Raw genomic sequence first — 12680 nt, 5'->3', positions numbered from 1 at the left:
GTGTGGTGTTCCCGGTCTGCAGAGGTCAGTACCGATTAAAAGTGCTCCAAGGAAGGAAATGCGTTGAACTGGAGACAGGGTCATGGGGGGGCCAAGGCTCAATGATGCACGCAAAGGTTCTGATAGAAAGTGGGGCTGCAGAAGTTATGACTGATCTGTGCATGTATCTGTGCATGTTGTGTTTGACCTATTTTCACTGTGCAGGTTTCTACTTGGATATGATTTGCCAGCTCCAAAGTTTATTTGGAGCTGGCAGTTCATGTCGTAACCCTGTGTTCCTGTGATCTGTGAACCAAAACACTTGTGTGGGTGGAAATGTTTTTGCCAGTTAGCCTGGCAGATATGATGTGTCATTTGAACCCTGCTGGCAACCAGCTAGCAGCAGAACTAAAACTGTTTCCTTAAAGGTTTGTGATTGATGGAATGTAAAATGTATTGTGTCTTTCTCCTCTTTGTCTTTGTGGTGGTCCAGATTGCCAAACACGATGGCCCAGAACCTGTCAGTGCCTCTGGCATTTGTCGCTCTGCTTCATCTTGCCAATGAAAAGGTAAGTTTTGTTTTAAAATAAGACATTTTAAACATTATGTCTGGGTGTGGCAAAAAGGAAACTGCATTGTTCTATTGGTAACAGAAAGAAATGAGAGATCCATTCACCACATAATTTCTTGGTTGGGAGCAAGAAATGGTATCAAACATAACATTAACAAGGTAACAAAGTAACTGTAATATGTGGCCACCTATTGAAGAATGTAAATTATTCCTGTCTATTTTACTGTGTAATGTGGAATATGTTTTGTTCTCAACAGAATTTGGAGCTGGTGAAGGTGGATGATATGTCAGATATCATCATCAGACAAGGCAACTGAGGAGAAATGAATGGTGGGGTGTTGTATGGAGAATCACTGCTATTCTTTTATGCTATTCTCTACTTATTCATCTCTTTACTGTGTATAAACTCTGATGTTTCTCTGTGACTCTTGTTTAGAATTTTTTATGTTTTTATTTGTTTTCCAACAGACACAGTATGTAATCAGGAACTGTTCTAAATCTGTCTTTGTTTCTTGGAAGACATAACATTTGTCTTTCCCTTTATTCTGTTCTGTTGATGCTTATCCTGTGTGTAGTAATTTAACTGCTCAACCACCGCACAAAAAATGTATATTGTCAAAAGAAATAAAAGCCTTTTTCTAAAACATGTTGTAGAGGTTAATGCCAAAACATTAGGCATTCCCCCCCATTTGTATTTCCAAGAATGAAAGACGGTATTTTTAGCACACTTGCTAATGCCTGTCAGCCAAATTGTTGCGGACATAATGGTTTTTTATTTTTAGCTGCTTGTGATTCAGAGCAGCCTGCAGCAGTGGTCTGACATGACAGCAGGTAATGAACGACATTTAGGCCTTACCGCCACCTTCTTAGATAGAGGTGAAACTGGTTGGGCAGGACTGGTGCTGCTGGCTGGGTGGAACTCAGTATGTCATGAATCTGGAGAGCTGGGAGGAGCCACTCAGCTGAGGAAGACACCAAGTTCCCAACAGTTCTATAGCCTTTGTCAGAGTTAAATTTCACTCTCATTGATTTATTAGAAAATAAATAGCATTGATAATGACTAATGATAATCCAACATTCTCACTACCCATTTTCAACACTAGAAAAAGCATTTTTATCTAATCAAATGGGATCTGTGACATGCAGCAGTGCTGCTGATGTAGAGATACGGAGGTATTGTGTTATGGAATGAGTTGTAATATTCCATGTTCAGCTGCCATCAGCAATACAACATACTAAGAAATGACTTCACTTCACTTTTCCTGTGAAGTGAAAAAACATTCAGTCCTGCCTAAGAGATTACAACATGAGTTTGGAAAACACTGCAGTCGTTTGTAGATGATTTCTGACAATGTGGCAGGAAAAAAATAACACGTCACTTGTCCATTATAAACACCAAAACAGACATCACATGGAAAAACAAGTCATACTGAGACAGCAGTGTGGAGAGTCGGATGTTGCAGAGCAACCCCACACCGACCAAGACTGAACCCAGTCTTTTATGAATTATTGCACTCAGAGTGAGCTAGTTTTGTACTGTAGGGGTGGGTTCCTATTTGCACTTCATTTATAATATTTAGATAAATAAATAATAATAAAATTGCATGTTCATGTTATCCTCCTGATTTCTGTCACATAAACCGTAACAGTAAAACAGTAAAAACCCTATCTGACCAAAAAGCTGTACATTCAAATGTACAAAATAACAACATTAATAACTATTATTTTTGTTTAGCAATTACTTTGCTCTGCTGCTGTTAATGAAGAACTATTGTTGGTGAAAGAAAAGCAGTGAGTTGGTCAAAGGAGGTTGTCCTTTAACCGTGGTGATTTTGATTCTTGGTAGTATGTCTATGCTTGCTATTGGCTCACTGTAAATTAGTATGTTGTTAGTCTGGCTTTCTTAGCACACCTTCATTAGTCAGTCCTTTTGTGTGATCATAAACACAACAGATGACATAACACCTAGCTCACACCTCAGCCAAGGAAAATATAAAATGATATTTAGTTGTGTGATAGGTTTATCTTAATGATTCAGTAATTAGAACATGGTAGAAACACCTCAGTATGACGCCATCCCGAAGTTAACAAGGGGAGAGCCACATCAAGTTGTTGTATTATACAACAATGAAGGAAACAGCCTTCAAAATAAAATCACGCAAACATGGTGTAACGTGGGTAAAGAGCAATAACAAAAAAACGCAACAAAATACATAAAGCTATTATAAGTATTAAAAAGTGAAAATAAATAATGTAAAAGTATATTTAAAAAAGTAAAACAAAATAAAAACAAAAGTCCTTGCTAAACTGCTGTTCATACTCTAGGCTACATACAAATCCGGGCCAATATCATTTGTTAAAATGTGTTTTCTCATTCTAGTTTCAAATATATGTGATATTGCAGTTAAACAAGGTTAAAGTGCGATAACGTTCAATACGAACTTGGTCCTTTAAAAGTATTTACTTTTCACTTATACTAACTAGTGGCTCTACCCTGATACATTCGTTAGAAAGAGTCGGTCTTTTATTTTTACGTTACAGTCTGGAGACTGCGGGTGTCTTACGTCTGCTTGACACTCGAAGCGAAGGAATTCAGTTTGAAGGAAAAAAAACAACCAGGAAGTTAAACAGAGGAGGAAACGTATTCGCTTTGGTGGAGCATCAAACTCGCAAGTCTTTAAAGAGGTTTTAGAAAGGTTTTAAATACCAGGGTCAACTTAAAACAAAGTCGATCCATCGGGTTTGCGGTCAAAGGGCACTTTTCCAACAAGATGGACATCGATCCGGTAGGTGATAGTGGCTGAAGCTTGTGTTTTGTTGTGTGTGAAGTCTCTCCGTCACCATGTTGACCGTCAGACCCGACGTGCAACAGGTGTATATCCGGATAAAATAACTTTCATTTGACTTTAAAATGTCTTACCAAGCCTGACAAAATGTGTTTAAAGTGAGCGAATGAACTTTTCAATGTTGAGCGGGGAAGTCCCAGAAAGAACAAAATGGCCTATTTGCACCCAGTGCCGAAACCGTGCAGTCTACTGTTTCAGATAGAGTTAAGCTAATGTTTTTTTCATTCAAGCTAAGACAGGCACTTCACATGGAAACTCTTATCCACAACCACACATTTTCAGGTTTTTATTTCAGTCACTGCCTGATAAAACCTTCGTTTTCCGCATACCGTGTATTTTAAAAGTACGACTGTGCTTCACTGGGTGTCAGTTGACCCTGACGCCTGCAGCCAAACCCCATTTAAAAAATGTATGGGTTTAATACTCACCGTACCTACAGATAGAGATAAAACCCGGCCAATATTACTCATGGCATTTCTTACAATAAAATGTTTTATTAACTCGGCATATATATTGTCCACCGTGCAACAATTTTCTGAGACAAAAAATATACTTTTAAAGCTTGAGCTTACTGCTAGTATTTAGTTACATTCAAATGTAACCGATGCTAACACGTTGTACTCACAAAACCGTGCTAGGAGAAGCAGTTGTCATTATATTGTTTATTGTTCTGAATTGAAAAGAAGCTTCTGAAAATTCAAAGGTAGTGTGAAATGGCTAACTTTGCCAAAAATGTGGCAGAACAATTTTTGACTCAAGGTACTTGAAAAAGTCTCCCAGGAAGTCCCAGGCTCTTCAAGGTATTGTTATTGTAACAGAGGATCGTCTGTTGTATTATTTCATTAATGACAACTTGCGAAATTGCCATAGATACTACAAACCTATATTCATTGTGTTTTTCCTTCTGCATTTCCTCCCTGCTGTGCTCAAATCAGCCATGTGACTAGTTTTTCAACTCCTATCTAACACAGATCTCCTCAGGCAGTCATCAGTAACGAAGGCTTGTCCACTGAGGGCCCATGGGTCTAATGACTATCTGTTGCAGGCTGTTGACATGTAACTCTTGCTTCCTCTGCTAAACGGTTAAAAAAAACTTGCCTTCCCTCTCTTTGTAGGTCCGATCAAACATTTGAACTTAAACTATACTGACTCAGCTGTGTTGAGGGGGAAGAGCAAAACCCACTGTGTTTTCCTGTTGCCTGCAGATTTTATTGGTGTCGGTTGTACGTCAGCATTTATTAGGGTGTGCTGATAACAGGAAAACCTTACTGCGTGTTAAGTGTCTGCAAGTGATCTATTCAGACCTTGTGGTGTGCACTCGCGGTTTAACGTTTTCACATTTGACTAGATTAGGACAAGAGCAGTGAGGATTTCATGTGGCTTACCAAGACAATTAAAATTCATCATTTGCATTTACACCTGTGGTCAACAAAGAAAGATTGATGATTTTCATTTTAGGGAGCACTTCCTCATGCACCACTATATCATTATGTATCAGCTCAACATTTACAAATTGCCTTGTTTGAACACATTTCTGGGTGATTCCTCTACAAGGCTTAGAACAGTTTTGAATAGGAGGCGTAATGAATGTGCATGAACGTCTTGTACTGTTTCTGTCTCCCTCTTTCTGTGAATGCTGATACTTGATAGCTATCAGCCATTCAGTGGGCCTCACCAAACTACTCGCACTGGTAAAGGAGGAAAGGGAGAAAATAGGTTTTATAGGTGAGCTAAAACACAAATTGTGATCAAAAGTCTTGCCTCGAAAGGAAAAAGAAAAGAGTGAAGGTAAGAAGATGGTGGAGAAGAATGAACAGAATAAAGAGACAAGAATGAAGGAGGGGAGATAATGGACCAAAGGAAAGGGAGGGTGGAAAGCCTTAAAAGAATGAAGAAAGGAACAGAGAGAGAAGGAAGGGGAGGGTCACAACAGAGAAGGGAGACAGCTGGTGACACAGCAAAACCTGCTCTGTTTCCTAGAGACAGTTTTGTTTACAGTCTGGTGCTGACTCGTGGGACATGGTCATTGTCATTGTAGGCGGACTTGCGCACACATCACGCTGCATATATATGTGTGTGTATAGCATTTGTGCTTTGAAATCACACCTATGACTGTGTAAGATAACAGCTTCTCTTCCTGTTGAATGCAGGCACGCTGTAGCAGGCGTTCCCAGAAATGTAAAATCAATCGTTTGACAGCCAGTTGGTTGTGCTGTCACGGTCAGCGGCCCGAGGGACTGAGAGGACTCTCAAAGCCACTGCCAGTTGTCATGCTCGTTGTCGTCTGAAAATACAAGTCTGGTTTGATTTTTCTTCCTTCAGACTCGAGTGCTTTATTGAGTGGCACTGGTGTCAGACAGCCACTGAGGTATGGAGGAAATAATTAAAAGAATATTGAAGGCCTCACGGTAAAAATGTCCGTGATACTGCTTTGGCCATCCTGAGCACACATTTATTATGAATTTATTTCAAAAGGACAGCGATTTAATATTGCACTTGCTTAAAGTAGGGAAAATGAAAACATCAGAGCCTGAAATATCCTGACTTTTAGCCTCTAATATGTTCCAGAAACACAGGGTCCTACATTTCCCACGAAACACTGGACCCTCGCAACTTCCTAAATGCCCACAGCTTTCAAACACACCTCCAGTTTGTAACAGAGCCCAGACTGAGATAAACTCATAACATTATTAGGATACATTTGAAAAGCTCCTTCAGAGCCATGGAAGTCATTATGCAAACTGTAAAATAAAGTTGTTAAAAACCACTGTAAAACCAACAGGAAACCAAAGAAAGTTGCAAAAACAAAACTGACCTGGTTTCGTCTTAGTTCTTGTTAAAAATTGAAACAGTTGTACATGTTCCTGCAGAAAGTAGTCAATCAGAGATGCCATAATATGAATACATGCAAAATCAGATCTGTTCTAGTATTTAGTATCTCAGAGAGAATTATTCAACTTTGCTTTGATTGAAAAAGTACGACTGGACAAAACTTTTTCATGTGTCGATTAAATTCAAAACTTTATTAAAGAGGAAACCGGAGCTCCTTGAATGGTATTGAATTAAAGGGAGTAGGGCAGCAACTGCCAACATATAAAGGCCAGTCACTTTGATTAATGTTGTGATTGTGACCTCGAGGCAGTATATACACAGAAGAAGGAACTGATCCAGAGATTGTCCCTTGAGGTACTTTCAAGTGGAGTTGCAACACGATGTCATTCACAGCCCTGACAAAGAGACACCAAACGTCATTCCATCTATTGGCACCTACCACAAAAAAACAACATTCTTCCCTCTGTTTTTTTGTTCTTCTTTATTCAAAGTGGCTTCCTTTTTTACACTGATAGAAACTACAAGAGTGTGTTTATTAGTGGTTGACCAATCTGGGTTTTAATGGCCAATGCCGATATTTAGAAAGCCGAGCTGCAGATGCCAATATTAATTTCAATATCAAAATAAAGAAAAACTATGTATAATTCTGTTTTATTCTACAGTAAATCGAGGCATTTGTTTACAGAGGGATGCAGGAGAGATAAAGTACAGGACAGACACACTGACGAGGCTGTCTGCAGACATGTCATAAGACATTTTTTCTTTAACGGCCTCGTGAGCACAGACATCGGCCAATGCTGATTATCTAACAGGCTGGATAATTGGCCCGATCTATCACCAATATGGATTGCAACTGATGCGTTGAGCGAACTTTGTTCCTCCACTAATTTTCTTAAATGACCCTTTTTGTGTCCGATCCCAGGAGCGGGGCGGAGTGGCCGCAGAGCCGGTGCCACAGGACAAGGTGCAGACCTTGAGGGATCAGGTAGATGGAGTGAAAAACATCATGACGGAGAATGTGGACCGGATCCTGGCCCGGGGAGAGAGACTGGATGACCTCATGGACAAATCCGAGGACCTGCAAGCAGGGGTCAGTCTTACCACAGGAGTTTGTCTTTTTAAAACTGTGTGAAAGTGGGTTGAGGTGGACCGTATTCCCATGATAAAGAGGTTGGTGACAGTCTAATAAGTCAGTAGAAGCCATCTCATATTCAAGACATTACCGAACACAAATGAACCTGACCTAGTGTGGCCCTTTTCTTGCTAAACTTTAAATTAAACGCTTTGTAGTGAGAGGTTCCAGCTGCACCTCATTAGGCGATTAAGCTCGTTAACACAACAACCTTTTGTCTGAGGTTCAGATGCCTCACTGCACAGGCTCAGGCTCTGCAGTCCTTCTTCACGGTCGCCATTTTGATTTTGTCATCGCAGGGAGAGCACAGGTGGAACTGATGACATTAACGATGGCTCTGTTCCACTGATGTGTCCTGGGAAGCCACATTAATCAGCCATCATTCACAAAGCCAGCACCGTGAAACTGGAAAAGATGATTAAGTCATTATTAATGACATGTAGAAATGCCTGCTGCTCATCATAGGGAATGAAGTGGCCATTATCTGTAAAAGTATACAACATTCAGTTCCAGTTTTACAGTCCAAAAAAGATCCTACATATAGAATTATCACAGTAACTTCATTATCTGAAGCAGCACACAGCTGACCTGTCTCACAGCAGATATTTGGACTTAGCCCTAAAAGCACAGGTGTATCTTATAACATTAATAATGGCTCAGTTCCATTTAGCTGTGCCAGTATGCCGTGCCAGTGAAACAGGATGCACAATACCACGCATGAACAAGGAGTAATTGTCAATGACACATGATTGAGGTGTTTATTCGAGGGAGAGTTAGGAGCAGACACTAACCCTCCCCAGCAACACAAACAGTAAGAAACTGTTGATTGTTTAGATATTCAAATGATAAACAATGTGTGTTACTGAATGTCAGATAGTTATGTGATGATAGCATCTTTCAAGTTATCCTGATGACATGAATTTTGAATTTAGAAAAATGTGACAATCCCAATGAAAATTGGTGCAGTCCAAGTGTTGGTGTGGATCCAGACCTCTGAATCACTGCTCACACCTCATATTACATATCAGTAATTCACACTGGGTTGGTGTTGTGCCCAATGACCTCTTTTTCCACCAGCTGAAGAAGCTGTCGAAATTTTGTAGGCAGGATTAACAGTGGGGATGCCATCTTCCTGTATAGCTGTTAGCCTAAAGCTATGGTCACACGGAAATCAGTTTGCTGGTTTGTAGTCCGTTTAGAGGTCAATATTTGCAATGGGGTTGAGGTTGCAATTTCGTCGGTCAGAGTTCCCCAACGTTGAACTTGAAGCAGAGATACGAATGTGCTTTGTCACCAGAAGCAGAGGGATTCTTTGCCCCTTCGCTCACATACAGTGGAAGGGAACAGGAGGCAAATACGCGCCAATGTTGATTTTGCATATGTGTGACCGTGCTAATGCTTAAGATGCGTTTAACCACAGCATCCCCAGTTTAATGCAAGCTGGGGATCTTTTGTTGCTGGTAATACCCATTTCCCATCTGCTATCAAAATAAAGGCAACGTCTTAAAAAAAAAAATAAATAATTATCTTCCTACGTAACTAGCTTTCTTCTTAAAAAAAGTTTCAAAATGGTATCAAACCATCTCTGTCCAAAGGGTACAAAATCACAATGGTTAAGTGTACAAATGAGAATAATTAGTCTGCTTTTGTTTTGTTCATAGCTACGTTGTCATTAGTGTATAATCATCTTAAATCTAGAATAGTTGTGTTTTCGTTACCTTAGATTGAGCTGTTATGTCTACAGAGGGAGCGGGTCCTCTTCTACGGAGTCCGCCATTGTTGTTCCGCAATGTTTCTTTAAGGGGCCGTCTCGTCTCTCTCCCTGCTCAGGCTCAGCACTTCAAGCAGACGTCTCAGAAAGTGGCTCGCTCGTACTGGTGGAAAAACGTCAAGCTGATTGTGCTCATCGTGGTGGTGGTCCTCATCATCGTCCTCATCATCATCCTGCTGGCCACCGGAGTCATCCCTACCAGTGCCCCCCTGCCTCCTATAGTCACTCCCACCACCAAGCCAAAACCCTAACACACACACACACACACACACACACACATATAATGTACATATAGACATCATTAAATCATAAACAAACACATTCCTTTTGCACAGTATACAAAGTAATATATAGACTTAAGCAAATCACTGCTGTCTGGTGGGACCTTTATTACGTCTGGGTCCATTGCTACTCGTGACTTTCTTGCTTATATTGGAATTCGAGGACTCTGTGCTTTAGGTTTTTTTTAGGATTTTTAATGACACTTAAGCTTTTGAAACCCTGTCAAAACACAATTCAGCTCAGCCATTTTTTGAATTTGTGAGAAACTAAACAAAAGTCTCTGGAAGGACTGAGGTCTTCACCTGACAGCAGCAAAACCACTGTCAACTGTTCTGAGAGGACATGTCAGCTCTCCTCGGTTTAACTGTTTCACCATCAACAATCATTATTTCATCCTGGCAAAGAGAAATCAGAATTATTGTGTGTAGGGGGAAATAATGAGTGTGGATTTCTCAAGCCACTTACTAGCCATGTTTGTCTTGAATGTGATCACTTATGTGCACCTTTTATAACGGACAGAGTGTATACTTCAATAGATGAAAAATGCAGTGTCTAAAAGAAATGATGCGACATTTGTTTTGTTGCTGATATTTGACAAATGCACCAAACAAAGCAAAAAGAAACGCATTTTAGGTCACATTATATTTAATGGATGGCTGCATTGTGTATTAGATATGTATGTTACTACTTGTGGGCTTATTCTTTTCAAAGTGTTTCTAGTTTCTTTGAAGTCAATCTAGAAAAAATAATCATTACATTGAAATTCTATTAACATTTGTCAGATAGTTTGATGTAAACAGTCTGCATTGCTTTAGTTCTTTTGAAAATATTGTTTTTCAGCTCCTAATTGGTGTTGAGGGGTTATATTTGAGGAGAGCTTTGTACTCAATAGTAGTCAACACAGCGATTGCAGTTATGTGTTTTTTCTACAGAAATGTGTGGTCCCTATAGGGGAATTGTAGCTTTGCACATTTGTGCTGTGCAGTATGAGCAGCCTTTTTAAAGCTGCAGTAGGTGACTTTTATATAAAAAAAAATAACTTTTTGACGTATTTGCTGAAACCTTTTCCACTATATCCTAATAATAGAATAATCTGTATAAATAAAAAAAACTGGTTCCTCTGGCTCCTCCTAGCACTCCTAATGACGTTTGCAAGAATCCACCAGGCCTGAACGTAAACAACCAATCAGAGCCAAGAAAGAGATTTGTTTGCCGAGTCTCAAATACCAGTGCTGGGAATGAGACTCGACAATCAACCATCTTCAAGCCACCAACCCAAAGCGTCTGTCTTCCTTTCTCTGCTCTGATTGGTTGTTTTCATTCAGGCCTGGTGGATTCTACCATTAGGAGCACTAGGAGGAGCAAGAGGAACCTGATAGTTTTAATTTATGTATTTTTGTTACAGATTATCTGTTTCATGTTCTGCTGTCAGGATATAGCAAATATGACAGTTATTTTCATAAAACGTACCAACTGCAGCTCTAACTGTTTTTCCTCTCTGTTTCAACTGTACAAATATTACAGTTCAAATGTATGGCTTTGGTTTTTGGATTTAATAAAGTAACCACTCGGGACACCTATTAAAGGTCTGTTCCCACACTTCTACTGTTAGAGGATCAGTCTCTTCCAGCCAGCCAGCTGAGAGAGATCATTTACACCCCCTCCATGGTTCCCCCTGCTGGGTCCATGTCAACCAACAGGCCCTCACAGTCACAGCTTATAACTAGAAAACTTTGTGTCTTACCTTCCACCTCTCTCTTCTGTTACCGTACCAATTTTACTTCCCATTATGAACTGTAAATAGTCATATTCTCACCTTTATGTATATTTGCAGCAGCCTTTAACCAACATGTTAATTAAAGTATCTTTTCTTTTAGAGGCTATTTATTTAATGCTTTATGTCATTCGTGTTCTTTCTTTTTCTAATCAAAAAAGACTGATTAATCAATAAATAATGCAGTTTACTTAGTCTGCTGTTAAACATTTTCTAGACGTAGGACCAAAAAAAAGCTGTGTTGGAATTAATTGTGCATTGTGTTTTTTACATGGTTCTGGACGCAGTAGTCCTAATCTCTTTGCCTGTTCACACTGACCTGATTAATGCTGTGTGAGACCATGATCACTACTGCAGGTCTGTCATTGTGTTAACGGCTTCTTCCAGTGTCTCTAACTCTTGTCATTTTGAATTCACATTCTCAAAACAGATGAAATAATTCTCAAGATTCCTATTCTGATGACTTATGGTATTTAATTGTTTTAATGGTCTGATAATGAAATAAATAGTATTTACCTCTGCTCTGTTGTGATGGTTCCCCTCCTTTGCTGAGTAGCCACAAGATGGAGACAGTGTCTGGCTAATCTGAGACTTGTGGAAGTAGGTCAGAGGCAATGCTTTGCACAGTTCTAGGCTCTTAGTGAAAGTATGAAGACCAGCATTTTCTGATCAGTTTAGTACAGCTAAGCAATAGCAAAAACAGAATTTGACAACATCTGATAACTGCTTGCTTCTAAGAAATCAGTCTAAAACTTTGCTTTAAAATAATATACTAAATATTATTAATAAAGTTATTTGTTTAAGAAAGCAGCCTACTGAGTAGCTTTGCATTGCCATATCACTGCAAAGCTGGTCTATTTTCATACCAGCTTAAAAATTCACTGTATCGACTGCCATACCAGTAATCAGCCTCACAACAAACCCACATCAGTTGGACTCTAGTTAGGGCGATTCCATATTAACTGTTGTGATTGTAAACTTAATGGAAATACAGTGAATAATAATCAGAGCAAGAAGTCCAACAACTGCAGTCTGGGAATTTCAATTTGATTTACTTAATTTCACCAGGATAGTTAAATGAGCGTCAGTAATGGTCAGTATATCAATACTACGAACAATAAATCAATAAAACAATGTGAGAAGTGAAAATGACAACAGGCCAGCTCACACTACAGAAAGGATATCTTCAAAGAAACGAGTCTACAGCCATGCACATTTCACACCCCATTCTCATTCCCAGGTTGTTAGATACTCGAGTGGTGTTCAGTTAGTTGCAGTCTGGAACATCACCACTAGATGCCACAGAATCCCACTCACTGGTCCTTTAAGCTAAATGCTAAAGTCAGCACGCTCACAATGACAATGTTAACATGCTGATGTTTAGCAGGTGTGATGTTAGCATGATAGCATGCTAACAGTTGCAAGTAGAGCTGAGGCTGATGGGTATGGCGTTATTTGACACTACAAACACACACTGACCTCCTCAAGCTTTT

The 12680-nt window shown here is 39.6% G+C and overlaps 2 protein-coding genes across 2 annotated transcripts in view; both read left to right on the top strand.

Moving 5' to 3' along the window:
* ncaph (non-SMC condensin I complex, subunit H) overlaps positions 1–1181 on the top strand; it is an 11147-nt gene extending 9966 nt beyond the window's left edge. The window contains exons 17-18 of the mRNA XM_035657755.1: positions 473–548; positions 808–1181. Coding sequence (XP_035513648.1) covers positions 473–548; positions 808–867 — 136 coding nt within the window. The 3' untranslated portion in view covers positions 868–1181. The remainder of the gene's footprint in view (positions 1–472; positions 549–807) is intronic.
* Positions 1182–3115: 1934 nt separating this feature from the next.
* vamp8 (vesicle-associated membrane protein 8 (endobrevin)) lies at positions 3116–10753 on the top strand. Its single transcript, XM_035658425.1, has 3 exons — positions 3116–3336; positions 7151–7318; positions 9191–10753. Exons 1-3 carry the CDS (start codon positions 3322–3324, stop codon positions 9380–9382), a joined length of 375 nt encoding a protein of 124 aa, XP_035514318.1. The 5' UTR covers positions 3116–3321; the 3' UTR covers positions 9383–10753.
* The last annotated feature ends 1927 nt before the right edge of the window (positions 10754–12680 follow it).

Source organism: Morone saxatilis, unplaced genomic scaffold (assembly GCF_004916995.1).
Source record: "Morone saxatilis isolate NCDOM2014 unplaced genomic scaffold, NCSU_SB_2.0 Contig16, whole genome shotgun sequence".
NCBI classification, from domain to species: Eukaryota; Metazoa; Chordata; class Actinopteri; family Moronidae; genus Morone; species Morone saxatilis.
This window is presented reverse-complemented; position numbering and strand designations above follow the sequence as displayed.

Bases quoted from the DNA above. Each gene is read 5' to 3' on its own strand.
- vamp8 (XM_035658425.1), top strand. The intron at 7,319-9,190 runs GTCAGTCTTACC...CTCCCTGCTCAG, and splicing joins CCGAGGACCTGCAAGCAGGG to GCTCAGCACTTCAAGCAGAC.